The following is a 27,924-nucleotide window of genomic DNA, read 5'->3' as shown; positions in this document are numbered from 1 at the left end:
TGAGGAAACGTGCTGGCCGAGGCAGAGAGAGCGAGCGAGAGACTACAGCACTGACTGCAGTCTCACCGAGGCTGTCAGCAGCTGCTGACTTAAAAACTGCTGACGAGGAAAACAATCGTTAATACAGAGAAATACAGAGGACAGTGAAGTACACACACACACACACACACACCATGACCTCATCCAGCACACACACACACACACACAGTTAGGATATGATATCATGCTGAGGATAAGTAATCAACAAATTAATGAGTTCATTGTATTTGTGTGTGTGTGTGTTGAACTTGTAGAAATGTCACCACACAGAGTCTCATTCAGGCGTCCTCAGGTGGAGCTGAGGACGCCTGAAGACACCGGCGCTGCTCTCCGCCCTCACATGTCTTCAGGCTTGGTCATTAACCCTCAGCAGCTCGTCGCCGTGCCTCATTTTTTATGACCCTGAAGTCTCTCCTGCTGCAGCTCACTGAGCTTCAGGCCGTGAGACTTTAAATGTTTACAGCTCAGCAATCAGATGGTTGAGCTGCGAGCTGCAGGCCTCAGGTGGTCGGCAGCTGCATCAGGTCAAACGTCCACCGACGACGTTCAGATACTTCAACAGACGAGTTTCAGTCATTTTACTGTGAAGATAATATGATAGTTGTTGCATGAATCAGAGTTAAAGATTAAAATCTGTGAGATGTGTCACAAGTTGTGAAATGTTTATGAGCTTGTTAAGGATGCATTCATCTTTGATCAAGAGACCAGAAGAGACGGATCAGAGTCCTCACAGCCTGTCCTCCAGGAGACAATCAGAGACTTCTTCTGGTAAAAGTAGAAGTACTGACTGACAGCTTCTTTACTCCAGTAAAGTAACAGAGTACAGGCTCTGACATGAATTCTATTAATATGACATGCACTTCAGTTAGCTTTGACCACAAATGTCCTTCAGAGGGAGACTTTTTACTCTGATACTTTGAGTCCATGTCAGAGCCTGTACTCTTTTACTTTACTGGAGTAAAGAAGCTGTCAATCAGGACTTCTGCTTTTGCAGGAGTAAAGAAGCTGTCAATCAGTACTTCTACTTTTACAGGAGTAAAGAAGCTGTCAATAATTACTTGTATCTAAACTTCTACTGGAGGACAGACTGTGCAGACCCTAACACAGCTGCCAAAGTAGATTCAGACTTTTTTAAAAACAGATTAAAAACAGATTTTCTGCTCATTTGTTAGATTTATAAACCAGCTGACAGATACTTAGCTTTAATTAATTCTACAGATGAATTGTGTCTCTATATTTCTTCAGACTTCAGAGAAGTGACACAAACAAAAGTCTGTTAGCATGCTAACAAGCTAACATCAGCACACAAAGTGAACGTGAGGACAAACGACAGGAGCTCCAGCGTCACTTTATTTTCTCTTTATCAAATTCAAAGCTTCACTTCCTACAAACAGAAGGCAGCAGTTCGGATGCGTCGTCTCGTCAGACGTACAAAGATTTATTTACAGACTTTAAATTAAAAAAAGCAAAACGGACCAAAGGCAAATTGTCTCACATCGTATTTACATCGTTACCTTCAGTCAGCACAGATCTGCGCGTCTTCACACAGTTTCCACACGTGACAGCAAAATACGAGCTGAGCTCAATATCTGATATCTGCTCCTGGTCCGGTCGCTGGTTCTCAACTGGTTCTGAAACTCAGATTCTGTCAGTCACAGTTTGATTTTATTGATTTATGGTTTAAAGTTTTAATTTTTTTTCTGTCTTAAAATCAAAAAACAAGATGAAAACTTGGACTACTTCTTTATATTATTGTTTTTTTCTGTGCAAGATGTTAGAAACTCGACTTTAGCGCGGCTATAGTCAGTCGATTAAGTGACTAAAAAGAAATATAATCCTGTGATTTGATATTAACTCTGAAAAAACAAATGTTTCTGCTGAAATGTAAGAAATTACAACTTACGATTGGAACTTTTGTGTAGATTTCTCTCATTTTAGGAGCTGAACGGACAAAATTAACATGAAAACAACTTTACGTGACCAACATTTCCTCCTTTGTTTCAGGCAGGAATTAAATTTTTTTCCCGCTCAGTGAAGAATCACCAACCAGACCAGAGTTATTAGAAGTATTTGTCATTCTTGCCAAAACATTTTGTGCACAATCCTATTTAGTTTTTTTGAACTTCAGAACAAACTGTGGAGTTTCAAACAGAGCCCGAACATTTACCTTCATATCCAAACTTTTTTTCCTCTTTGCATTTCTTTAAACAAAAGTAACAAATCAATTCAGTATAAAAAAAACAACAAAAACTGTTAATATTTCTTTCTTTCATCAGACTCGGAGGAGGAGGAGGAGCGGCAGCAGGATGAAGACTGAGAAACGAGCAAAGAAAGAAAATTCAGAGCGAGGACGTGAGCAGACGTTCATCTTCAGGACTTTGTTCTGTTCTGTGACACCGGGTCTAATCTGGGTCTGATCCGGCGGCTCAGTTTTGGATCTGCCTGTTAGACAGTGACAGTGACGGTAAACTCTTCTTTTACAAGAACAGCTCAGCGATGTGTTGCTGACACATTTGAGATGATTACTCTCATTAAATCTCTCATTTCATCAAACTTCTTTTCAGCAAATACAAAATATTCCTTTAAACTGACAAATCTGTGAATGTTCAAACTCAAGTTTTCCTTCTCTGATTGTCTCTTTACCGTTTATAGTTTCACACTTTGCAGGAATAATCTAGTGAACTCCTTATTAGGCTTTCCAGCTACTCAGCATCGAACCCTTGGATCCTACATTTCCCATGATGCAACTGAACAGCGTCTTTCGTTAAACCCTGTCTGATAAACAACTCCTGCAGAATAACCATGATGACGTCACTGAAGGAGATCCGAAACATGAGCGGCAGAAACACAAAGACAAGAAGAAAAATCTGAAGCATGTTTTGGTCAAAAGAAGAAACAGGAAGCGTTCAGAGTCGTCTGTCAGCACAGTTCAGATACACGAGGAACTGAAACTTCCTCCTGAGTATTTTCTGTACAATAAAAGAAATCTGCAGATAAATATACTGAACATCACAAGTTCATGAGAAGCTGAAGCCAGTTGGTCCACTGAACTGAACACGACAAGAAACAAGAATAAAAAACATTTAAAAACTCGATCAGTCTGATTTGTTCTCACTGTGAAGCCTCATTATTCCAAACTGATTTCTTTTTTTTTTTAAATTCTTTTACATTTTGTTGTCAAAAGGAAAGAAATAAAAAATTATAAAAAGTGACAAAAACAAACACAAATATCTACAGTCAACATTGATATTTACAACTATTAAATAATGCTCCGTTCAAAACAAGAACATGAATTTATTAAAAAGCAAACAAACACAGGAATAAATCTGACGGATGCGACAGGAAGTCAGATCTCAGATGGTCTGAAGTGGTTTCATGTGCCGGTAACAGAAGGAGGAAGTTTTTATTTTGACATTAAACGTTTGCAGAATCAGTTATTAGCGCTTCCAGTTTGTATCACACGTTAATGTGCAGACGGCTGGATCACTCTGAGACTGAGGACAAGTTCAAAAGTGAAGATTCGCAGGCAAGTTCTGCACACGAGGCAGATTCACAGATGTTTCTCAGATATAAACAGTGGATCTGACTTCCTGCAGCGGCCTTCAGTTCTGATATCGACATGATATTTTCTCTCTCTACACGTCGTCTATTGACCACAAACACAAATATACAAACACATACTCCACAGAAACCATGACGAGGAGAGACGACGACCAGCTGGAGCTGCACACTCATAAACGCAGCTTCAGTAATTAAAGGGGAATTCTAGTATTTTTAACCCTGGACTCCATATTTACATGTTTTACAGTGAAAATAATTCATACTTGGAAGAAGTCATTGTCACGTTTCCTTTGCTCTGTTTTGTCACTGAAACAACTTATTTTCAGTGTCCATGTTGCTTCCACATTCTGACACTACGCACATTAACACAGTAAAGTCGGAAGAACGACTTCCCGACTCAGGAATGAGGACGATCAGAGGAGTGCGTGGATGAAGCATCAATCATTTTCACATTGAGACACCAAAACGTAGAGCCCAGGTTAAAAAATAAAGAATGTCCCTTTAATGAAACTTGTTCTTGAGGAAAGATTTCACTCTGAAATGCAGAAAGTGCAGAAATATATTGATCCTGATACCCTGAAATGTTTCCCTCTGAACTTTAATTGTGCAGCCCGGCAGCGCCACCCGTGGGCCAGACCGGTTCCAACACGCTGGAACAAACAATCCAGCTCGGGTTCTTCCCGCCTCGACGCTTTATTCAAACTGTACATTTTCACAATTAAATATTAAAAGGCAGCACTGTTTCTAAGTGCAGTGTGCTGCTGCGTCTGCATCCGACTTCAGATTAGAAATATATTGGTATAAATTAGGACATGATCTTCTACAGAGGGAGGTCGAGCCTGGTGACAGTAACAGGAAGAGCTCGTCGGATCAGATCTGACGGTTCATGGAGGTTTTCCAGGAAGAGGAGACGTGTTTTTGTTACCTGTCGTCAAGAGTTTTGTCTTTAGACTCCTTCTGACTGGCTGATGAAATATTCTGCTGTCCGTCGGCGGGCGGGTAAAGGTTGCCTGGGAGACGATGGTGAGGAAGACGACGGAGAGGACGAGGAAGAGGCGGAGGAGGGGTGGTGGTGGTGGCGCCCTCGTAGCGAGGTGTGGTTGCCGTGGTGATGGTGGGGGTTGTGGTGCGAGGAGGGGGGAGGCGGAGGGGGGTCGCGGAGAGACGGCGGGACGGCCGAGGACTTGATGGGGACGATGCGCGTGTCCATGACCTCACAGTCAACCTGCATCATCATCTCGTAACCCTGAGAGGAGTTATAGAGGCTCTCTGAGGAGGAGAGAGGAGGAGAGGAGAGGAGAGGAGAGGAGAGGAGAGGAGAGGAGAGGAGAGGAGAGGAGGAGGAGAGGAGAGGAGAGGAGAGGAGAGGAGAGGAGAAGAGAAGAGAAGAGAAGAGAGGAGAGGAGAGGAGAGTAGATGAGAGGAGAGGAGAGGAGGAGGAGAGGAGAGGAGAGGAGAGGAGAGGAGAGGAGGAGGAGAGGAGACATCATTACATCATTTTGTCTTTTCCTGGTTTTAAGTTTCCTGAACTCATCAGACGTCTCTACTTCCTACTCAACATGTTATATCATCTCTGTTAAGGTCCAGTAAACCGTCTCGTTCAGACGGACTCACCGTTCACAGACATGGCCGGCATCACCAGAGACATTTTGGGTCTGCTGGTTTTATTGTGGCTGATGGCCGGTAACAGCAGGTGATCCTGGAGAGAGACACACAGGAAACAGGTGTTATTACTGTTATTCAAAGTCAAGGTCAGCTCAGATTCTGTTCGTCTTCTCTGACATGAATCTAAAGGAAACAAACAGCTGTGTTTCATTCGTATGAAATCCTTCAAACAAATGTGGAGAAATGTGTGGGAATAAATTCTCTCTGAGTCGACAACATGTGACACCAGCGACAACCACAACGTCTTCAAAACCACCAGAAGGAACAGAAGACTGAAACCGTCCGGGAGGTTCAGTTTGTCTTAACATGTTGTGAGCTGTCGTACCCGTCTGAAGGAGACCACGTAGAACGTGTCCTCTCGACGGTCGATGGCGTCCAGGAAGTCGCTGTAGGTGACCTCAGGACCAGGAAGCACCTGCAGCTGACTGCGCACACACACACACACACGCAAGTTGAAGGTCGTTGTTCAGGTTTACTACGAGCTGACACACTCATGTTGTTATCCGAGTTTGTACTTTTTCACTTAGTTTAGTCCACATCAGCTCAACATTTAGTCGTCTTTAAAGCTGAATCAGTTAAGCTGTGATGGAAGAAGGATTTATAATCCTTACAAAGTACCAAAACTACAATGTAAAATTACTCCACTGTGTTTAAATCCTTCCAAAGTCAAAGTATCATCAGCTGAACTAAATATCCAAAACATCCAGCTGACAGAAACATGCTGGTGTCGTTTCAAGTTTCAGTTTGCATTTCTCTTGACACGTGGACTGAAACTTAGCTCATTATAGGAGGAATTAAAAAGCATCATTATGAATAATCAAAGTGAATGTGTGTATTGTGTTGTTGTTGCTGTTAGCTGAACCTTTCTAAGGAGCGGTGAGTCTGGATCGGAAGATATCTGGAGAAGTTTGTCTTCCTCAGCTGAGCTTTCTGTGAGACAAAGAGAGAGAGACACGATTAACATGAACTGTAATGATCCACGTTTGTTAAGTAAGTAAGTAAAAGAACAGGAGAGGATGAGGAGAAGTGAAGCGGACGGTGTCAAACTGAACCTGAGCGATTTTGGCCTTTTTGGCGATCTTCGGTTTTCCTCCAGACTTCTTCCTGTCGATCTGATGTCGGCGGACCCAACCTCTGAGCTCGTCAGCCAGCCTGAGAAACACAACAGAGACATGAACACGTGGAGAAAACATTCAGCTGAGACTGAATAAATCAGAGGGGAGGAGGGATCAAGGAAATAAGGACAGATGGAAAGAAAGGAGTGTGAACATTTTGTCCTTCAGTTCACTCTGATATTTGACCTTTAAGCCCAGATTCATGTGTTGATATAGAGTTGATATAAACAGATGTTGGAGGACGAGGAGGAGATGAAGAGTCACAGACAGAACAAACAAACACTGACTGACTTTAAAAAGGAGGATGTGAAGAGTTTGACCGACCTGAGAGACTCGGAGCGGTTGAACTGTCTGCAGTCTGAGGAGGTGAAGTACCGATCGATGTCCTGCAGCACCAAGTCCTTCATGTCACTGAACACGTCGCTCAGGTTCCTACAAACACACACAGACACACTGAAGGTTATTGAAGCTGTTTTACTTAGACAAGTCTGTTTCTCTCTGATGGTTGTAGAACAGAGAACTCGGAGGTGAATCATGAACACGTGGAGGTTTACTGTTAACATAACAAGACTTTAACATGTGATGTTGTTCAGAGTGGTCACACTGACCTGAAGTGAAAGGACTCAGGAGCGTCGTCTCCTCCCTCCTCCTCCGTCTCCGTCCTGTCCTCCACTCTGCTGGCAGGTGGAGCAGCCTCCGCCTCCCGCTGCTGATGTTGTTGTTGTTGCTGTTCGATCTCCAGCAGACGCCGGCCCGTATACGACACCACGCCGTCCTGCAGGCCCGACAGCTTCCTGTCTGTGATGCTGCAGGAAACAAGAAGAAGACAGAGCTCAAACTCAGGACTGATGGTTGGATTTGTTCTTTTATCAGGACATCATGGTGACAAATACACAAGATCCAACAAGTTCATGTTTTGGGACCCTAAATGTAGTTTCTTCAAGTCAGGAGACACGTCTGTACACTGAATTCTGACTTTCTGAGGGTCAGGCAGCCTGTTTTTGACGAATAGTTCAAATTAATGACAAAAATATTTCCTCTTCTGAACATTAGGGGGCGTCTGTGGTCCTTCTTGTCCTGCACTGTTGGCGCTAGTCACCTGCTTTTTGTCCAACTGAGCATGTTGAATCAGCAAGAGAGAGAAATCACTGATTGGCTGTGCAGCTCAGCAAATCAGTGCACAGAAAAAGAAAAGGGGGAAAACTTTTTTTGTTGCTGTAGTGTCTGAGTTTCTTCTTATTGTGTCCTCCACCTCTTCATTCATTTACAGCTTCTTATCCAGACTTGTTCGTGATTACAAGTTGTTCTATTAGTGAAACTGGTGTCCAGACACACTGTTGTGTGATGACAAAAGGTCTGTGTGTGTGCAGACTGTCACCACCTGCTGGTGTGGAGAGTTATTTCCTCTCAGAGAAAAGAGGGATTGTCTAAAACCAGAGGCATCGTTTGAAAACACCTGAAGACGTTCACTAAAACCTTCATTTATCACACAAAAATTGAGAGCTTTAGACTTTAATTAGAAATTATTATGTTGGTGAAATGTTCACCAAAGATTCACAAAGCATTTCTTCAGGACCACATCATCAGGAACGCGCTCAGGTTGCATCCAGTGCAGCTTATTATCTATTTTATATGCCCTATTTTGGTCTATTTCATTATGTTATTGGTGTGAGTTTAATTACATTTAACCACTATAAACATTACTTTAAAATATTTGATATCTGCTGGAGAATGTGTTCTGTTTTGAGTTACTCGTCTGGTCAGTATTAATGTCATTTTTCCAAACAAACTTCAGAGGAACAAGAAAATATGAAAAACCTGAAGTTAGAAATGAGAAGATGATGAGGTGCAGAGTTTAATGATGCTTAGTGAAAGTGTGCAGATCACCTGACGGGTCCGAAGCTGAAGGTCATGAACAGCAGGACGGCCATGACACACACAGCTCTCTTGTTGCTCGCCGAGTCGCTGCCCTGAAAAACACAAAAGGGAAACTTCAGCTGCTCGTACACAACACGCTGGTTTCATCATCAGGTTTTACAGGTTTAACGTCGCTCTCTCTCCACATCGAGTTATTTCCTTCTGTTCAACCTGTTGTTGTTAATCAAGCTGCTGCTGTAGTTTGAACCCGTCTGTGTGTCTGCAGGGAAATCAGGATTATTCCTTTAATCACAGCTCAGTGAGAAGGTGAGAACATATTTCTTTCTTCCTTATTTATCTTTATTTATCGATCTGCCTTCTGTGAATAAATACAAAGTAGATGAAGAGTCATATTCCCTCTCCAGTCCCTCACCTCTTTCCCAGCCAGTCTCTCCCTCAGTGCCTGGTTCTCCCTCCTGAGACGCTCGTTCTCCTGCTGGGCCTCCCTGAGCTGGGCCTCCAGGTTCTGCAGGTACTCCTTCTTCTTCTTCCTCGACTGGCAGGCCGACTCTCGGTTCTTTATCATCCTCTGCTGCCGCTTCAGCACCTTCATCTGCACCAGGAGGGGGAGGAGGGGAGAAAAGGGGGATTCAAGTTCAACAGGTGTGTGATGTAATCAGGCTACCTGAAGGTAACAGGTGCCCTCAGGGTGTGTTATTCTACCACAGTCATTATATAAGGAGGTGTTAGTTCAGTCTGATGTACCTGAACGCACCACTGTGCCTTTGATGAAATAACAGAATATATGTTTTCTCACATATTCTTTATTCCTCAGTGATTCTGATCATCTGGAGCTATAAGTCTTAATCCAAGAGCTCAGTGACAAGTAAACAAGATATAATCCAAAAACAAGTTCTGAGACACAAGACTAGAATGTTAGTGGAACGTCCCTTTAATGTTTAATGACTTCCAGCTAATTAATTAATCCCTCCATCTAATATCATGTTTTCTGGTGGTGTGTGTGTGTGTGTGTGTGAGCATTACTCACATCGATGTCGTTGGAGCTGTTGCCGGGTAGCGCTGGCGTCGCCGGGACGATGGGTTTGCTGGCGGGCGGCGCTGTGGGGCCGGAGCAGTGCTGAGGGATGCCGGGAGAGACGGGCTCCATTTTGACGATGGCCGGAGCAGAACCGAGGCAGACGGACTGAGACAAGACGACTGGAGGAGAAAACACAGGACGGTTAAAAACTACCCGAAGACAGGGTTGATGATGGTGTGTGTGTGTGTGTGTGTGTGTGTGTGTGTGTGTGTGTGTGTGTGTGTGTCAGCTCTCACCAGGTCTGCTCTGGTCCATGGAGGGGAGGCCCTGCAGGATGAGGGTCTTGGCAGGTGTGGGGGTCTGTGGGACGGGGAGGGTGGTGACACACACCGGTCGGGGCTGGATGGGGGGCTTGGTGCTCAGGATGGAAGTGGCCTTTAATGTGGCTGAACTCGGCAGAACTGAAGGGGAGAAAGTGAACAGACTTTAATAACAGTTCAATAAATCTCCTTGTAGAAAATCTACTTTTGTTAAATCATTTATTACAGTTCAGACTAAAAGTCTGAGTCGATGTAGAAACGTGGCAGCACTTTCAGACTCTCCAGCCGTCAGCACGATTCAGGCTCAGGCCTCAGAATTTGTTATTCAAATACAAGTTTACAGATGATCAGCTCTCCCTCGCAGGTACTCTCAACTTCAAACCAAATCATTTGCATGAGCACAAAGACAGAAACGGCGTTTCAGAGGAGCTGCTGTCGTCCTCACAGCTGTAACTCTCCTCTAACTTCCTGATGTTGATCCAGCTGCAGATGTGAGAATCTAAACATGTATTTCTGCTGAACTACTCTTTATAGAATAAGTACAAATCTAAGCTACCTGTATTCTACTCATTTCTTTTCATGTTGTGCTACTTTATACATATATTCCACTTTAATTCAGAGAGAAATATTGTACTTTTTTCATTCCTTTACTGTTCTGTGGAGATGCACAGATCGACCAGGGGTCGGCTGACAGACTTGGATGTCAACACGTTTTCAGACAGGCACAAATATCGCAGAATAATGGCGGAAATTTTTAAACAGCTCATGTGGTTCCAGCTGACACATGAGGTTTTTTTGGGGAATTATGGCGGATGTTATGTTAAAATAGCCACACAGCTAATGCCAAGAAAGCACCAACTAAATCTTAAAGCTTCTGCTGTCTGACGAGCCGTCAGCTGAACACAATCAACACAAACACCAGCAGCATCTCTGAACCTGCTGCCACCTTCACACAGTCTCTGTGGGTTCACCGACCTGCAGCCTGCGTCTGTAGTCCACCGATCACTGCTGGGATCTGTGTCGTCAACGGCGTCTGTAGCTGCGTCTGAGCTGGGGGGACGGCTGTCGTTGCCACGGTGACCTCCATGGCGCCCAGCGGAGGAGACAGCACGTCTCCGTACATGTAGGGAGGAGTCGGAGGATTTTCACCTTTCACTGTGATCTGGAGAGGACGGAAGAAGACAGAAGGTTTTTCCAGCGATTTCACATTAAAAGCATCACTTTCCTCTCTTCTACAGCTGGGCTTTTAATGTGAAAGATATCAGGATGTAGCTTCACATCAATGAAGAGAATGGCAACCAAGAAACAACTACAAATAATTTCATATCTTATGATTACACAGCATTTGTACAATCGACAAGAGAGGACACAAACCTTCATTCATGTTTTTACTTGATTTAAACTCTTAAACACACCTGAGGGTCCGGTGATGCTGCAGAGCAGTCGGACCCGAGTGACGACGCAGGTGAGGGAGGTTCTGCTTTCACCTGGAACACTGGACACACAAACGGACCGGTGAGTCAGGTACACGTGTTAGTTTCTGTTCTACAGATTTTAAAAGTGGAGAACTTACACATCTCGACTGGTAACGGCTGAGCGATGGTCATTTCATTCTTTATCACAGGAGCTTCACCTTCACAGAGACGAGACACAGAAAGACATGAAGACAAAGACGTGAAGCGTTTCTCAAGGCTCAGTAACAATAATAATGATAATAACTTATTTATATGACCAAGATTTAACTGTTTACTGGGAGGAGAAAACACCAACAAACTAGGGTTTGACTTAGAGGGAAGACTGAAGGGTTTCTGCACTGTCACATCATATGAACAATTACATCTTTGTGCGGAAAGTTAGAAAAGGTAGAGCAGATAACAAATAATCAACTCCCAAAGAGCTTCACAGCAAAAATCCACACAAGTCCACTCGATACCGACAACAACAGACGGAGGCTGAAACGAGGCCCACAGTTCTGTAATTTTGCACAGAAAAGACAAAATTCTGTGGAAGACAAACTTCCTCACTACCAGCTGCAAGAAGAGAAAATGAAACAATAAATGAGAGATTATGAGATAAAATGTGGCTGTAAGCTGTTTGAGAAACGCTGCTGGGATCATGTTCATGAAACAAACCCACATGAATTTAACAGCACATGAAATGTTTTTCTCTGAAGCTGGACAGAAACGATCTGCTGACATCGGCCCAACATGAAAACTTTGATTCAACAGGAAAAGATGTTCGGGGTATTATACAACTATAAAAACTGTAAAACATCCTGCCTCCCTCACACATCTTCATAAGAACATTAGAGGGAATACAGTGAAACAGGGGAGTTTATCAGCTGATGATTCTGTCTGAGTTGGCCACAAAGTTCTTGTTTTCTCCTCGGGGAGTTGATCTTCAACAGGTGAATTGATTAAAATACAAAAATACAAAAGTTAAGTCCAGAAAGGCTTCATGTTGTCTCTGCTAGCTACACGTCCAGTAAGAATAATGTGGAACAGCAGCAGAAGAGTTTTATACTCTTCAGTCACAGTGGAAGAAAGACTTTAACAACCTGGAGACAGTTTAGTGAAATATTTTAGATGTGAAGACAAATTCAACACAGATTTATCTGAGTGTTGTTAGTATCCTGCTGCCTCAAACACTCTCTACAGCACCCAATGTGGATTATCAAAACTGGAAAAAGTCCCACGCAAATGCACTATTTCCTCCTCCACAGCCTACAGATCTGTGAGGTGTTTTTACAGATTAACGTCTTCAGGAGGAACTGACGGGCTGAAGAGACGGACCAACATGTTGTTGGTTTCACGGTGAGGAAAACAGAAAACAACACCTCCCTCTTCAAACATGATCTATCTAGAAACAACAGTATATTTAGAAAATGTCCCTCAGCTTTCTGCCTAATTCTCAGTCCTTCTTGTAAAAATCCCTCCAAAACAACCCGCCCACAGTTTTCCAGCGGCCTGACGATGAGGTGTCTCTCGTTTCAGAGACAAATGAGGCGTGAAAACAAAAACGCTGACCGAAGGTGGTTTAAGGTTCCCGGTGAGCGCCCACGGTCGGCTGGTCTGTACCTGTGAGGAGGTTGTCGTCGAGGTGTCTCCATGGCGACGTGGGGTTGTCAGGATCGAGGGTGAGGACGAGGTCGTTGTCAAACTGTGGGAGGTTCGCAGAGGAAGGAGAGGGAGGAAAAAATTAGGCCAAACGTCAACTGCTGGATTAGTCAGTATGTCAACCTGAAAGTGTGTGTGTGTGTGTGTGTGTGTGTGTGTGTGTGACTAAGTGAAATGACACACAATCAGCCTGATTATCTTCTGACCCGTCATCTGAACTCACTGAGGGTTTAAAGAGCTGATTTATGCTGCAGACAACATGACGTGTTGCTCCAGGATACGACTTTAGGATGAACACCTCTCAGCACCGTGTACTGTGTGTGTACTGTGTGTGTACTGCGTGTGTACTGCGTGTGTACTGTGTGTGTACTGCGTGTGTACTGCGTGTGTACTGTGTGTGTACTGCGTGTGTACTGCGTGTGTACTGTGTGTACTGCGTGTGTACTGCGTGTGTACTGCGTGTGTACTGCGTGTGTACTGCGTGTGTACTGTGTGTACTGTGTGTGTACTGCGTGTGTACTGTGTGTGTACTGTGTGTGTACTGCGTGTGTACTGTGTGTGTACTGCGTGTGTACTGTGTGTGTACTGCGTGTGTACTGTGTGTGTACTGCGTGTGTACTGCGTGTGTACTGCGTGTGTACTGTGTGTGTACTGCGTGAGTGTTTGCATCAGTTTCACTCTCGGTCCTGAACAGAAACCGGAGCTGCGAGCAGTGATTGTCTCTTTTTGTCTCCTCACCGGTGGTTCGTATTTCAGCCCCCGGCTGAAGTCTCCGTCCTCTCCCTCCTCCATGCTCTCACACTGGTACAGGCAGGCATCTGTGGACACGGACAGCATTCAAACACATCAGATGTGAACAGACGAAGAGAAGACGTGACGACACAGAACACATCATCCTCCAGAGGAGAGAAATACCCAAATTTCTGTTTGATTTGAAAAGCTAATCTGAGAATACCAGGGGTAAAGATCAACCGATCTTTGGTTTTACGTCCTGACAACTTCTAACAATTTCAAACTTTTTTTAAAATGCCTTTGTGGTAACAACTGTGATATAAGAGCCTTGTTGGTCTTTAGTTGTAGATGTAGTTCCATGTTGAGGTGCTACAGTACAGTACACTGTCACACAAAACAAACCTCCAACATCAGTCTACACTGAGGGAGGCAGGTGAGATATGTCGCCTTGTGTCTGAAGCCGTCTACAAATCACAACAATGCTTCATTTCGGTTTGATGCTGAAGTTGCACTTGGCCACAATGTAACTTCAGTAATGTTCGGACTACTTGTGCGGCCCGTCTTTAAAGGTCCAGAACACAGCATCTTAATACTACATAGACGGAAATATCCCTGAGTTGTGAAAACAATGCGGTAGTCGATGAAATGAACTCATTTCCAGGAAACCAACAGACTGGTTCAACCACGACCCAGTCCGCCGTCAGTTCTCCCATCATGCTTTGCCTGACGTGATGGTGTTGCTGTGAGAAAAACAGGAGTCTGGACTTTGAGACTGACACAAACACTGAGGCCACATCCTGTCAGAGAGAGCAGGTGTGAACCGAGGCGCTCCAGATGATATTTAATATGCACTACATCAAGATCATCACATTTTATAAGTCTGCAGAATGATGAGAACAAAGATCTGACACAAATAATAAGAAAACACAATGATTCAGTTTGTAATGATGTAGAAACAGTGTAGAGCTGCAGTTATTTGATGACAACAGAGCAGATTGTGTAACTGTTTAATTACCTTCAGTTCTCTGGTTGTAAAAGTCTATTGTCTTGTTTTACGTCTTGGTTTTAGAAGCTCGAGCTGTTACGATGACCCAGTTCTCTCCCGGGAGCCATTTAAATTTCATCTAATCTAATCTAATCTAATCTATCTGGGTTTACTGCCCGACTGCTCAACAACATCAGGCCAGAGGAGCAGGACGTATCAAGACTCAGAGACCACACTGTAAAGAATACTGCTGGAGTCGGTTGAGTTGGAGCTCATCTTCTGTGAATCACACCACAACATGTTTTTCAGATTATCTTCATTCTGGATTCAGTTGCTGGTATTTATCCTGATCAATCAATTTATTCTTTAATTTAGTCATAATTAAACAGATTCAGGAAGTTTAGTTCAACCTCAAAATGATTCAGTTTACAGTCATTAAAGAGGGTTTCACTCAGGACAGATTTGAAAAACTAACTTTCTGCAAATGGTCACAACATCACGGCGTCAGAGATGTTGGGTTTATTTTCTGTTTTCAGAAATCTTTTGTCACTTTGTCTGAGGAGCAGGTATAAACAAATAGATGGATAAATAAATATACAGTCTTTTAAGAGGTGAGGGAAAAGGAGGAAAGTCATGAAAAGTTTCCAGCAGTTTTGCAGAAAAAACGCCTGAAACGATTACATTAACGGTCCAAAATGAATTTGTTTTAATCATCAAGGAAGTAATGTATCTTCTGACTACTTGCTAATCATTCCTAACAAGCTGCTCATTATTCTAGACTGAGATATGATGCATTAGTCTGAGTCCAGTGTGAATTAAGAGCCTGATATCGGTCTATCACAGATATATCAGTGCAGAAAACGATGCTTGGGGTGATTTAAGATGATCAAATTTGGTTCATTGATGTTAGAAGATAATTCCAATCACATAACATCAATATTCAGACAAAAAATCCACTCAAATCACCATTTTACAGCCTCACAGCATAAAAACAAGCAACTTCCAGCCACACATGAACACATCTATGTGTGTTTCTGAGTTTAAGTGTGTGAACTGTGACACACACACACACACACACTATCACACAATTATAGATCTATACCTAATAGATTTATAGCACCACAAGGACTAACACTGGCATAACTGATTATTTCTTTAAGCTACATCCCTGTTAAATGCCTTGCTCATCTGCCGGGTCATGATGGAGCTTTAACAGCAGGAGCAGCAGCAACACGACATCAAATGAGACTGTTACAAAGTGAAGGAAGGACCCGGGACGCTGGTGTGAACGTGTTATCACGCTTCCACCCACCGTGATAAAGACAATCTGTCATATCCGGGTCTGCTGACTGAGGAAGCACACACATGCACACTGTAACCGCGTGTAACACCGCTCAGCAGCTTCTTTAACGATTAAAATCCATCACTGTGGAAGATGAACATGTCGGAGAGGGGGAGAAATTAACCGTTAGTGATTCTAACGGCCCAGATTCGCCTCGTCTGGCCGGGTGAGGTGGGGGAGCTGCTGCTGCCTTCAGGGGCATCAGCACGCCTTCTTATCAAGCTAGCATGCGTGTCGTTGAAAATGTGAGTTTATTTTCCACCGCAGAGGCTTTAAATGTTCACTCACCCCAGTCTTCGCTCGTCAGGAGGTTATCAGCGAAGAAACGAGTGTCCAAATCAGAGAGTAAATCCGTACTCATAGCCACAAAGGCGGTGCGTTTGGAGACCAGGGGGGCTGCAGTCAGAGAGCGACGTGATAACGGCTAGCTAAACAAACAGAGGCGGAACACGGCGGCTAGCTTTAGCATTAAGGTACCTGGGTCATACTGGACTTCGGTACCATGTATAATTAAAAGTAATGCGCTATTTCCTCCGTCGGAAAAGTGATATCTGTATTCAGTTTGTGTCTCCTCCGGACGAGCTATCGATTCCTCCCGTTGCTTCGCATATGACAGACGAGGAAACGCATATTCCCGGACAGTTACCGCCCACTTCTGGCAGAGCAGCCAATAACAGCGGAGAATGACCTGATTGACGACAAGATGATCCAATAGGAGGATTTAGGGAGTGCGATTGGGGTACAAGCCAGCCAATCGTCGAGGGCGATGAAGGGAGAGGGTTTTAAAGGTGATTTGGCCCAATCGAAAGAGCGCATTTTGATGGACAGGAAGAGAACACCAATAAGCACCAGAGAATCCCGGGTCCGAGCGAAATTGACATGCGCATTAGCCAATCACAGCTTATCAGAGCAAAAATAAACAGTTAATGTGAAAAATACGTCGAGTCTAGAATTTGTAAACAACACCGCGTTTAATGAGTTTAGACGAGAAAGAAAAATAAAGTGGTTAGCAGAAAAACACCGGCACACTTCTTAGGGTCTGAAATCAAACCTTGCTGCTGCCGGGACTGTTATTTTTAATCTTTACTGCCCGGAGCGAGTTATTACATAACTCCAGTGAGGGGCGTGTGAGGACAGGCTGGATCAGACCCAACAGCTGAGCTGAGCCTCTGGTTCTGGTGCTGGAGTCTGTTTTACATCAGCTGATCATCACTGGATGGAGCAGGTGTGGTGGACTACAGAGTCCTGCAGGGGTTCGTTCTTCTGCCTAATAGCAGATGTGATACAGAAGATTAAAATCATCTGCTCGACTGCATTTTTGTCTCATTAACAGAACTGACACTCACACAGAAGGAAAGCACGGGAGTGTATTTTCAAAACATGTTGGATAATTCTAACACAGTTAAAGTCTCCAAACCTAATCTAGGCTGCTAAAATACCTATTGTTGTCCGTGTGAGACAAACAAAAGTATATATATATTTTTTGTTCCTGTAGGATTTAAATCTAGCTACTGGGAGCTAGTTAGCAGCAGTTAATGGGCATGTTGCTGTGTACATACCCTCCTGCCGAGGAATTAATACGACTCCATTGTTTTTCACTCATGTGACATTAAATAAGTTTGTCTCTGTGTTGATTGTTGCATCATTTGTGTTTTCCATCACTGAGGGATAATTAACAACAGTGGTCCGAGATAAGAGCCTTGTGGAACGCCAAAGGTGCCACTGATAAATTAGTTTGGACCACTTATACAACTAAACACAGAATACTTTCTGGCACAAACACAGTGTTTGTTGTTGGTGGCAGATGAATGCATAGAGGAAAATATTAGTTTAACACAGACAGACGTGTTATAGGAAAATCTAATCCAGGCTGCTCTTTACAGTGAAGCCTGGTGATGCTTCGAGTCTGTAGTATAATACTTTCAACTATGATGAGAGTGCAGGTTGTTGGTGACAGATGTGTGGTCTCATCTTTACGCAATAATAAATGTGTGTTCATCAACCATGAATAGACACAGAAGTTTCTGAGAACACCAGTCAGTAACCACACAGTTCCTGTTCCCAGGCTATACATATGCAGTAGTTGGACTTCAGTCTGTGAGCTGAGTCTTTTCTGTGTGAAGATGAGGGTGAACATCTACAGCTGCCTGCTCGTCTTTGTTCTGGGCTGTAACGTCACTGCAGGTAAGAACTTATAGAAATTAATCAGTTACTCGTCTGTTAAAATACATTTCTGACCAGTTAGCTTCATGTTTTTCTGCTAAACTTCAATAAAACTCTGACATCATGAAATCCAAGAGCACTGAAGTTAACTGAATTTCATGACAATGATAAAATGTGAACCTTCATATTTATCAGAACTTCTTTTCATTTGCAGCAATAAAACATGTAACAGTCCAGGAGAAGCAGCCAGTCGCTCTGCCTTGTCCTCACTATGTGGTGGGTGAAATGACGTGGAGCAGAGAGACGAACGGACACAGAGTTGATATTCTTACGGCTGATGTGAACTGGGTCAAGAAACACATTCCTGATCCAGACAGACGATACAGTTCATTAGTAGATAAATCACTTTACATTCGCAGTGTTACCGTCTCAGACTCTGGAACATACTACTGTAATAACGCAGCAGCTGTGCAGCTGACGGTGATCCCACCAGGTAACATCACACTTTGTTTCTCTTCTTGTTTCAACATCGTGTTTCTTAGCTAAATGTTTCATTTTTTTTAAAAATGCTAGTAACAGAAATATTTTGGCATGTTAATGAAATGGTGCATTTCAAATGTGAATAATTTTAACATTTTTTTTTTAACCTTTTCTTTAATTTGAACTATTTTCTATGAATTATAATGAATCATGGTCAGACAGATCTTTTACGTTGTTTCTTGTCTTTGTAATATAGAATCTTTCTCTTTCTCATTTTGAATCTTTGTAGTTGTGTGTCTCTTTGAGATCATTTTGTGTTTCTATGTTGTTGTCCCGCGGTGACTTTGTTTCACTGTAGTCCTTGTTGTCCTAATTTTCTGTTGTTTTGTGTCTCTGTGGTTGTTTTGTGTGTCAGTGATTTTGTGTGTGTGATTAACACTGAGGGAAGTCTGTCTTTGAAACTTTTTCAGCAATTGTAAATTAAACATTTTAAAAAGGTTCTGGTCTAAACTTACTTAATACTTAACTACTCCAAACAGAAGGTACGACAACATCACCTGCAATCCTGACTACAACCTCGACTCAAACACCCAGAAACATACAGGATTATTTAATGATTGAGACAAAACTGGTCTAAATTTTTACTATTTGATGAACTTTGACTTGTAGCTGCAGTTGTAACAAATCACATCACTGACCAGATTATGACGAGTTCCTCTAAAGGATGTTTCAGCAGGTCAGATGAGTGTTGCTGGTTGTTCTGGAGATAAAACATGTGTCTCTCAGCTCTGTGAAGAAGATGCAGCATGTTGAGATAAAGTCTGTTTCTATGTCTGCTTATAACAGTGATATAGTTTGGACCAAGACAAAGAAATAAAAAGCTGAACATTTATAGTAACTGGTGATGGATGATGGTGTGAATGTTTCCTGTTCCTCCAGCTGCTCCTCACCTGTGGCAAACTGTCCGACTGGTGATTGGAGGAGTCTATCTAATCATCATGATCAGCATCACTGCCACCGCCTGGACAGAAGGTGAACATAGTTACATCTGTCAGAGGTTTAATGCACCAGAACATGTTTCTGTATCATCATATTAATGTTCTGAAACTCAGGAGGATTTTCAATGAGCAGGAACTCACAATGTTTTATACATCAGCTCTGTACAAAAGGGATGTGAAAACTGAGTTAGAGACATTTAAATGGATCATGTTGCTGCAGCGCCACCTGTTGGTGAAACATCATCAGACTGAGCAGCACAGATCAGAGCTGGTTCAGTGTTCATGTCATCTGGAGTTTTATTTATTTATTTCATTTGTTAAGTCTTTATGAGATATTCTACAAACAAACAGAGCTGACTTCATGTCCAGTAGTGACCATAAATATGAACTGAGAAGTTAATACAGAAGTTAAATTAAATGTCGTCTCCATGTTCGTCTTCTGTCTTTGGCAGCTCGACAGAAACAGAAGCGACGCGCGACACAAAGAGAAAATGACGTCTGAGGTACAATCTCTAGAAACGTCTTGCAGAGGAATTTACATCTGATCTTAAAATACACTTCATATTGTTCAGCTGCTGTCATTCTTATGCTTGTGACCTCTGCTGCTCGGTCCTCTGGTGTCTCCTCACAGCTGTCTGATGGACGGAGCTGCTGGACCTACTTCATTTTATACTTGTGTGTTTGAGTCTTCTCTCATTTTTCTGTGTGCTGGTGTGTTTTTTTTTTTCGAATGAGCACTTCATAGTACACAGTGTAATGACAATAAAACAATCTGTATCATACCAGATTTATGTATTATTTTGCCTCATTCATACAACACAACATGGTTCTTTGTAGAACCCTCAAAAGACAAAAGGGCTGGGACCTGGCATCACTTCACACACACACACACACACACACACACACACACACACACACACACACACTTGTGCTTTCATCTTTGTGTTGAATAAAAGACTTTTGAACCTTCTTGCAGTGTAATACTGGTGATCATTCTCCTCTTGAACCTTTCAGCCAGAAGTCTTTCCATTGAACCAGTCGTCTGCTGCAGGAGTAGACACTGATTTGTACTTAGAAACAACTGCAGTGTGCTGAGAATTGATTTATAAATCAAATATAAACCTCATTTGATTAACAATTTTTTTTAGGTTATTAACTGCCACTTGGAGCCATTTGCTAAGAAAACAAACAACTGGACAGTAATCATACAAGTCTGTGCAAACAAGGAACAATACACAGTATAAACAGTTCAAAGAGTGAAATAAAACAACAAAGTCTCTTTATGATACAGAAGAAAGAAAAGGTTTTCTCATTTTTAGATGCTATTGTTGAAGGGAAAAGTTAGTCATGAGTTTTATTAAAGCCTCAAAAACATTTTTAAAACCAACATCTTTTATAAACACAATCCATATGTATGAAGTTCCTTGGCTATATACACCATATATTATTCTATAATGCTGAATCTAAAGCTGTGGCCACTGAAAGCACAGTCCTCCTCAGCAGAGGTTTTAAAATGCAGAGTGAAAACCTCCAGCAGAGACTGTTGAGGTGTGCAGGACGTCCAGCAGCTCCGTCCATCAGACAGCTGTGAGGAGACACCAGAGGACAGAGCAGCAGAGGTCACAAGCATAAGAATGACAGCAGCAGAACAACAGCTGAACAATATAAAGTGTATTTTAACATCAGTTGTTTCTAGATTTGTATTGTACCTCTTGTTTCTGTGTGACGGAGGATCAGAAGTTATTTTCTCTTTGTGTCGCGCGTCGCTTCTGTTTCTGTCGAGCTGCCAAAGACAGAAGACGAACATGGAGACGACATTTAATTTAACTTCTGTATTAACTTCTCAGTTCATATTTATGGTCACTACTGGACATGAAGTCAGCTCTGTTTGTTTGTAGAATATCTCATAAAGACTTAACAAATGAAATAAATAAATAAAACTCCAGATGACATGAACACTGAACCAGCTCTGATCTGTGCTGCTCAGTCTGATGATGTTTCACCAACAGGTGGCGCTGCAGCAACATGATCCATTTAAATGTCTCTAACTCAGTTTTCACATCCCTTTTGTACAGAGCTGATGTATAAAACATTGTGAGTTCCTGCTCATTGAAAATCCTCCTGAGTTTCAGAACATTAATATGATGATACAGAAACATGTTCTGGTGCATTAAACCTCTGACAGATGTAACTATGTTCACCTTCTGTCCAGGCGGTGGCAGTGATGCTGATCATGATGATTAGATAGACTCCTCCAATCACCAGTCGGACAGTTTGCCACAGGTGAGGAGCAGCTGGAGGAACAGGAAACATTCACACCATCATCCATCACCAGTTACTATAAATGTTCAGCTTTTTATTTCTTTGTCTTGGTCCAAACTATATCACTGTTATAAGCAGACATAGAAACAGACTTTATCTCAACATGCTGCATCTTCTTCACAGAGCTGAGAGACACATGTTTTATCTCCAGAACAACCAGCAACACTCATCTGACCTGCTGAAACATCCTTTAGAGGAACTCGTCATAATCTGGTCAGTGATGTGATTTGTTACAACTGCAGCTACAAGTCAAAGTTCATCAAATATTCATCTAGTAGAAGATGATGAGGAGGATGAGAAGAAGCAAAGAGACGACGACACAATCACCAAAGTGAGAGGTGGCTGATGGTCTGCAGGAGCGACTGGAAAACAAAGTAAGAAATGATAACTCAGCAAGACTTCAGATCATCACTGTAGACGTACCTGTGCTGGACAATGGTGATGCTGTAGTCGTTAGTTTTGTCGTAGTCAGCTTCGTAGTCGTAGTCGGCTTCGTGGTCGGCTTCGTGGTCGGCTTCGTAGTCGTAGTCGGCTTCGTGGTCGGCTTCGTGGTCGGCTTCGTGGTCGGCTTCATAGTCGTAGTCGGCTTCGTGGTCGTAGTCGGCTTCGTGGTCGTTGTTGTTGTCTTTTCTCCTTGTGAGTAGGACAGAAACAAGATTCAGTTCAGTACGTAAATCCCTTCAAACTTAAACAAATGCATATTAAACAAATCAACAATACATTAATGACCACTAAACATCTGAATTCAGAATATCTCCTATTACCCTTTAATGTTGTTCTGATCAGTAACTATGGACCACTGAGTTGTATTGAGTTTAGATATAACAGCAATTAAACGTGTCAACAGTCGATCATAAAGTTCTTGTGTTGAAATGACCTGACACTGAGAGATTATCCACGACTCTGTTGTAGATATATTAGAATGACAAACTTTACATCTTCGCTCCAGTTTCAGATCTATATTTGAGGTTTGACTTCTGACTCTCCGTGAGAAAAATCCCAAAAGATAATTCAGACATGTTAAAATTTTCTAAATCAAACTGAATTAAAACAATAGTCACAATGACAGTGATCATATATTGAATTTGTGTAAATATCAAGTTTTCACATTTCAGATTTGCACGAACATCAGTCTTTCAGGAAAACAGTCGGTGGTTTAACATGATACAGATGGTTTTGTTTAAAATTGTTGTAATTTTTAGTATAACTGTATAACTGTCATATGAGAGCACTTTGAAATAAAAATGATGAATAATGTGAGATTAAACTGTGACTTGATGTAAACACATGTTGTGTTGCTGTAGCTGTGTGTAATTTGATGGTTTATTCTCGTGGATATCTTGAACATGAATCCTGTGAATCTAAAATTATAAAAGCGTTTTTCATATTTAAACATAATGTGAAACATCATGTGACAAAGTCATCCATCATATCTGAGACAGATTTCTTTCAGTATTGTGGTCATTTGTTCTCATGTCTTGAATTTGCATTCAGATCATGTCGTGCGCTCGACTTCCTTCATTCGACCACAAACCCACCGGTTTAATTTTAACACAGTGTCAAAGATGCATGTCAGCACTGACTCTAGATCAGTGTCTGTTTGAATATCTGCTCCTCACGTCTTCATGCTGTTGGTTTTTATTTGTCTTTGAGCTCTTTTAGATTTCATCACCATAAAAACCTGTTTTATCTTCCTGTTCTTGTTCTTTCCCTTCTTGCCTGTTTGTCTGGTTGCTGTAGTCGTCTCCGTGCTCTCTGCTGGTGTTGATGCTGCACTTGTTGCTGCTGTTTGTCTTCTTGTTGGTTTAGTTGCAGTTTGAGTTGTTGGTGTTGAGTTATTTTAGGTGAAGCCTCGGTACGTTCAGTGTGAGACAGATGACATTTATACTCCAAACAAAACAACATCTTCACCACAGAGAGATAAAATCAAACTCTCACAAAAGTCTTCAGCATCTCTGTGGTGTGAGTTTCAGCAGAAGTGCTTTCACGACATCAAGCAGCTGAATGCAGAAGATGATGTTCACTTTGTAATTTAGCTTTACTGAGCCTTGTATGAACTCACCAGTCTGCAGGATCTCTGTAGAGGAATAAGACTCTTCTCTCTGAGAGTCAGCTGAGCAGACTGATACCACTCTCATGTATTTACACTCAATAAGCTACACCCAGAGGCCTGTTAGCTTAGCTTAGCACAGAAACAGGGGAAACAGTTGGCCTGCCTCTGTTCAAAGGTAACAAGTCAACTGACCAGCACCTCTGATCAGCCAATCACAGGGAGACAAGAGTATCTTGGCATCTAGAAACAGCTACGTAGAGCAGAGAAAAGCTCACACCAGGCACGATGTTCTACAGGAAACAATGTTGGTTCTGCTAAACTAACCAGCGACTAGCTGAGCTTCATATTTAACAGACAGGTATGAACGTGGAGTCAATCCTCTTATCTAACTTTCAGCAAGAAAACTAAAAAGCTCATTTCCTAAAATTGTGATATATTCATTAAAATTATTGATATCTGACTCATATTTCTTTGTTCCTCTCTGACTTCTTGTCTCTCACCTCTGTCAGATGTCTCAGCTTTGATCACAGTCAGGTACACAGCAGGTTTTCCATCACAGTAGTAAAGTCCAGAGTCACGAGGCAGCACGTATGTTATAGTCAACGTCTTGTCCACAGACGAGACATGAACCCGTTGGTTTTGTATTTCACGCCCGTCTTTGCTCCATGTTGGAGCATCTGATCCTCCAGCATCAGGAGGACAGTTCAGAGTGACATTTGTCTTCTCTGTCGCGTTACGTATGATTGTTCCTGTGCACAACAAACAAAACAAGATTCATTTAACGTTCCATCATATAATGATCACTCATTTTCAGGAGAAAGTCACTGGCTGAGATTTGCTCAGAATAAGAATTACTGATATAAATGTATTTTCCATATGATCTAAAATATTTATATTTTAGTTTTATTTTCAGTATTTGAGTCAAGAAGTTATAAAAAAATTTCACCTTTCTCCTTTATTTACTGATGAACCAAGTGTGGCTGTTTTTCATGAGTTGTTGGAAATATTACCATATACGTATTTCCTAAAATCTATCTACAGTGAAATCTGCAAACTGTCTTTCAGATACATATCAGTATATATTACCAGTGAAATAACAATGTATTGTTATATGTTGTCTAATAAACAAATAGTTCAAATGTTTATTAAATATGTTACATATGGTTTTCAGTATATTCCAATATACTCTTGTGTTTTCATTTAAATCATACGCTGCAAATAAGTTCCTCACTGATGGTTTGGAGCAGATAAATTATGAAACCTGTGAAAAGAATAAACACAAATATAGTGTTTTAAAATGTTGACATGCTCTGACACATTCAAAGGGTTCAGTCACTCGTTCATCATGTGAGGAGCTCATTTGAATGGATGTATGTATGTACCATGTGGTCAGAGCTGCACTGAGATGTGATCACAGAGCAGAGATAGTTCAGCATCTTATTTCATTTTTAGTTAAGTGCATTAAAATCTTCACAGATAAAAAATAAATGACTAACCTTTAAAACTGCTGAAATTGTTTCTCCACTACAGTATCAGAGAGTAACTGTGAAGAATTCATCCCTGATGAGAATCTACTGTGGTAAGTAATGTTGTTTTTCTAACATCTGAAATGTATCATTTCATTAAACTGCCAAAGTTATTTCTGTTATCAGTGTTTGAAACATGATCGACATGATGTTGAAACAAGAAGAGAAACAAAGTGTGATGTTACCTGGTGGGATCACCGTCAGCTGCACAGCTGCTGCGTTATTACAGAAGTATGTTCCAGAGTCTGACATGTTAACTCTGCGAATGTAAAGTGATTTAAAAGGATCAGCCAGTGAACTGTATCGTCCGCCTGGATCAGGAATGTGTTTCTCCTCCCTGTCACCATCAACTGTAAGAATATCAACTCTGTGTCCGTTCGTCTCTCTGCTCCACGTCACTTCACCCTCCACAGCGTGAGGACAAGGCAGAAGGACTGACTGCTTCTCCTGGACTATTTCATGTCTTATTGCTGCAAATGATAAATATCAAAGTTCACATCTTATTATTATTTAAGTTATATAAGTTTTCTGATTTAAGACATTTCTATCAAATCCAAGTCTAGCAGAAAAATATAAGATATGAAGAAATGTATTTTAACAGTCGAGTAACTGATTAATTTCTAAAAGTTCTTACCTGCAGTGATGTTACAGCCCAGAACAAAGACGAGCAGGCAGCTGTAGATGTTCACCCTCATCTTCACACAGAAAAGACTCAGCTCACAGACTGAAGTCCAACTTCTGCGTATGTGCAGCCTGGGAACAGGAACTGTGTGGTTACTGACTGGTGTTCTCAGAAACTTCAGTGTTTATTCATGGTTAATGAACAAACATGTGGTCTACTGTGTGAAGATGAGATCACATCTGTCACCAACAACCTGCACTCTCATCATAGTGGAAAGTTTTAGACTATAGACTCGAAGCATCACCAGGCCTCCATGTAAACAGCATCCTGGATTAGATTTTCCTTGAACGCATCTTTCTGTGGTTGTTAACACACGTTTTCTTTTGTGTTCGAACCAGAAAGTATTCTGTGTTTAGCTGTAGAAGTGGAACAAAACCATCTATCGATGCTCCTTTTCTTCACCAAACACCTTTGGCGTCCCACAAGGGTCGTGTCTTGGACTCGCCATGAAGGCTGGAAATGTCCACAAAAAAACATGCAGATCTCCAGTTGCACCACTATTGGTTCCTTCATGAAGTGAGATGTTGTTGTTATGCCCCTAGAAAATGTTTGCTTTTCTTGAAAACACAGTTTTGTGTTATTTGTTTATATTTGTAACCATAGCAACATAGCAACAGTGCATGCTGGGAGACAGACAGGAACTAAATTCACCATGTGGTCATCAGCTCTCAGTCATCAGTTCTTCAGTTAGCAGGCTTTTGTTTGGAGGCAATTTAAGTTATATTAATAGACTGCTGAGATGCTAATTGTGTTGCAAAGCTAAGCTAGCTCTATATTATGCTGCCACTAGCTAAGCCATGCTATGTACCATATACTGCTGTGATGTTTGCTTTGTTTAATAATACAGACACACATTTTGTTGTATTGTGTTTATAGTTTCACAAGATTCCCAGTAAACTTCATGAGTAATCATCAATGTCCTGGAGTTTTTGGGAGTGTTTAAACGAAAATGGAAACTTAGCACGTGACAGTTGGTGCTGACAGCGAGTACAAAACATCAGAACAGTGATGACTGTATTAGAGAGAAAGTTAAAAAAAAAAAAGGATTTAAATGTGGTGAAAATGAATGTCACTGTGTAGAAAGCTGAACTATTGAACATTTGTCTCCCCCTTGTGGCAGTTAGGCGTCTCTGCCATACACTCCGCTGCTGTCACAACTCCCCTCTTCAGTTTATGTTTAGCTTTTGAATACACCAGGACATTTACAAAGACAAAGTATTTCAAATCTCCAGCTGCAAGCTGTCGAGGAACTGAGTTAGACACAGTGTTATTTCACTGTCTGACAGCATGGTGGCGCAGTGGTTAGCAGTCATGGTGCTCCAGTTTCCCCACCATCAACAAACACTCTGACAAGGGTGATTCTCCAGGCACGACCCTGGCCCACTGATCCCTCAGGAAGGGTTAAATACAGAGTACAAATCTCACCATTTTCACATTGTAAGATATGTGATCAAATTAGGACTCCTGAGAGATTAAAATAAAGATTTCTTCACAAAAATGGCATAATACACCTGTGATCCTGCTGACAATGCCAAGTTTGTGGTGACAGTCTGAGAGATAAAGAGGGAGCCCTGCCCGGGATTTGAACCAGCAACCTTCCCATCACTAGTCGACCTGCTCTACCTGCTGAGCTACAGCCGACCACTATTTGAACTTATTATTTATCATAATTAATAATTATCCTTAATAATCATTATATGATATTAATAGTCAAATTTAACCCAAAACTCTCTACTGATGATGCATGAAGCACCGTACATGGTGCCCCGTGTATAACAGTGCACTGTTGGCAATTAATCTAAATTGCGTAATACAAATTTCTGCATTATTTGGCCAGCGCAAAAATTTGAGCTTCACATCTTGAATCATTTAGCCAAAAGTCTTAACATTTAACCCCAACAGTCTACTACAGGGGGAGACATCGCTTTT

The 27,924-nt window shown here is 41.9% G+C and overlaps 2 protein-coding genes and 1 long non-coding RNA gene across 8 annotated transcripts; all 3 read right to left on the bottom strand.

The window, feature by feature from the left end:
- Nucleotides 1-1,371: 1,371 nt before the first annotated feature.
- atf6b (activating transcription factor 6 beta) lies at nt 1,372-16,391 on the bottom strand. The gene is made up of 17 exons (XM_037092270.1): nt 16,060-16,391; nt 13,451-13,530; nt 12,674-12,755; nt 11,170-11,229; nt 11,012-11,091; nt 10,572-10,758; nt 9,573-9,737; nt 9,286-9,455; nt 8,671-8,850; nt 8,268-8,350; nt 6,989-7,186; nt 6,705-6,812; nt 6,318-6,417; nt 6,128-6,195; nt 5,591-5,690; nt 5,215-5,299; nt 1,372-4,869 (listed from the first exon to the last, which is right to left on the bottom strand). Exons 1-17 carry the CDS (start codon nt 16,130-16,132, stop codon nt 4,547-4,549), a joined length of 2,142 nt encoding a protein of 713 aa, XP_036948165.1. The 5' UTR covers nt 16,133-16,391; the 3' UTR covers nt 1,372-4,546.
- A 2,650-nt stretch (nt 16,392-19,041) lies between these two features.
- Nucleotides 19,042-19,432, bottom strand: LOC119016471. Its single transcript, XR_005074168.1, has 2 exons — nt 19,365-19,432; nt 19,042-19,202 (listed from the first exon to the last, which is right to left on the bottom strand). It is a non-coding gene; the product is annotated as an uncharacterized LOC119016471 (long non-coding RNA).
- Nucleotides 19,433-20,305: 873 nt separating this feature from the next.
- LOC119016467 (cell wall integrity and stress response component 4-like) lies at nt 20,306-26,553 on the bottom strand. 6 transcript variants are annotated; one of them, XM_037092279.1, is made up of 9 exons: nt 26,372-26,553; nt 25,948-26,066; nt 25,499-25,783; nt 25,019-25,048; nt 24,288-24,536; nt 22,158-22,364; nt 21,614-21,706; nt 21,122-21,195; nt 20,306-20,997 (listed from the first exon to the last, which is right to left on the bottom strand). In XM_037092279.1, the coding sequence occupies exons 1-8, from the start codon at nt 26,506-26,508 to the stop codon at nt 21,146-21,148; spliced, it is 1,170 nt and encodes a 389-aa protein (XP_036948174.1). In that variant the 5' UTR covers nt 26,509-26,553; the 3' UTR covers nt 20,306-20,997; nt 21,122-21,145. The 6 variants fall into 6 exon arrangements, with proteins under 6 accessions (XP_036948174.1, XP_036948177.1, XP_036948173.1 ...); XM_037092282.1 differs by having other exon boundaries at nt 20,309-20,997; nt 22,158-22,367; nt 26,240-26,553; XM_037092278.1 differs by having other exon boundaries at nt 20,310-20,997; nt 22,158-22,367.
- Between the last annotated feature and the right edge of the window lie 1,371 nt (nt 26,554-27,924).

Source organism: Acanthopagrus latus, chromosome 3, assembly GCF_904848185.1.
Source record: "Acanthopagrus latus isolate v.2019 chromosome 3, fAcaLat1.1, whole genome shotgun sequence".
Lineage (NCBI taxonomy): Eukaryota > Metazoa > Chordata > Actinopteri > Spariformes > Sparidae > Acanthopagrus > Acanthopagrus latus.
Note: the sequence above shows the minus strand (reverse complement) of the source record. Positions and strands in the feature narration are given on the sequence as shown.

Bases quoted from the DNA above. Each gene is read 5' to 3' on its own strand.
- atf6b (XM_037092270.1), bottom strand. From the start codon at position 16,132: ATGAGTACGGATTTACTCTCTGATTTGGACACTCGTTTCTTCGCTGAT. The intron at 5,691-6,127 runs GTTCAGCTAACA...GTGTGTGCGCAG, and splicing joins ACTCACCGCTCCTTAGAAAG to TCAGCTGCAGGTGCTTCCTG. The intron at 4,870-5,214 runs GTGAGTCCGTCT...TCTCCTCCTCAG, and splicing joins GCCGGCCATGTCTGTGAACG to AGAGCCTCTATAACTCCTCT.
- LOC119016467 (XM_037092278.1), bottom strand. From the start codon at position 26,508: ATGAAGGAACCAATAGTGGTGCAACTGGAGATCTGCATGTTTTTTTGT. The intron at 26,067-26,371 runs GTTTTGTTCCAC...TCCTGTTCCCAG, and splicing joins AAAAGGAGCATCGATAGATG to GCTGCACATACGCAGAAGTT. The intron at 22,368-24,287 runs GTGAGAGACAAG...CCTACTCACAAG, and splicing joins AGCTGAGACATCTGACAGAG to GAGAAAAGACAACAACAACG.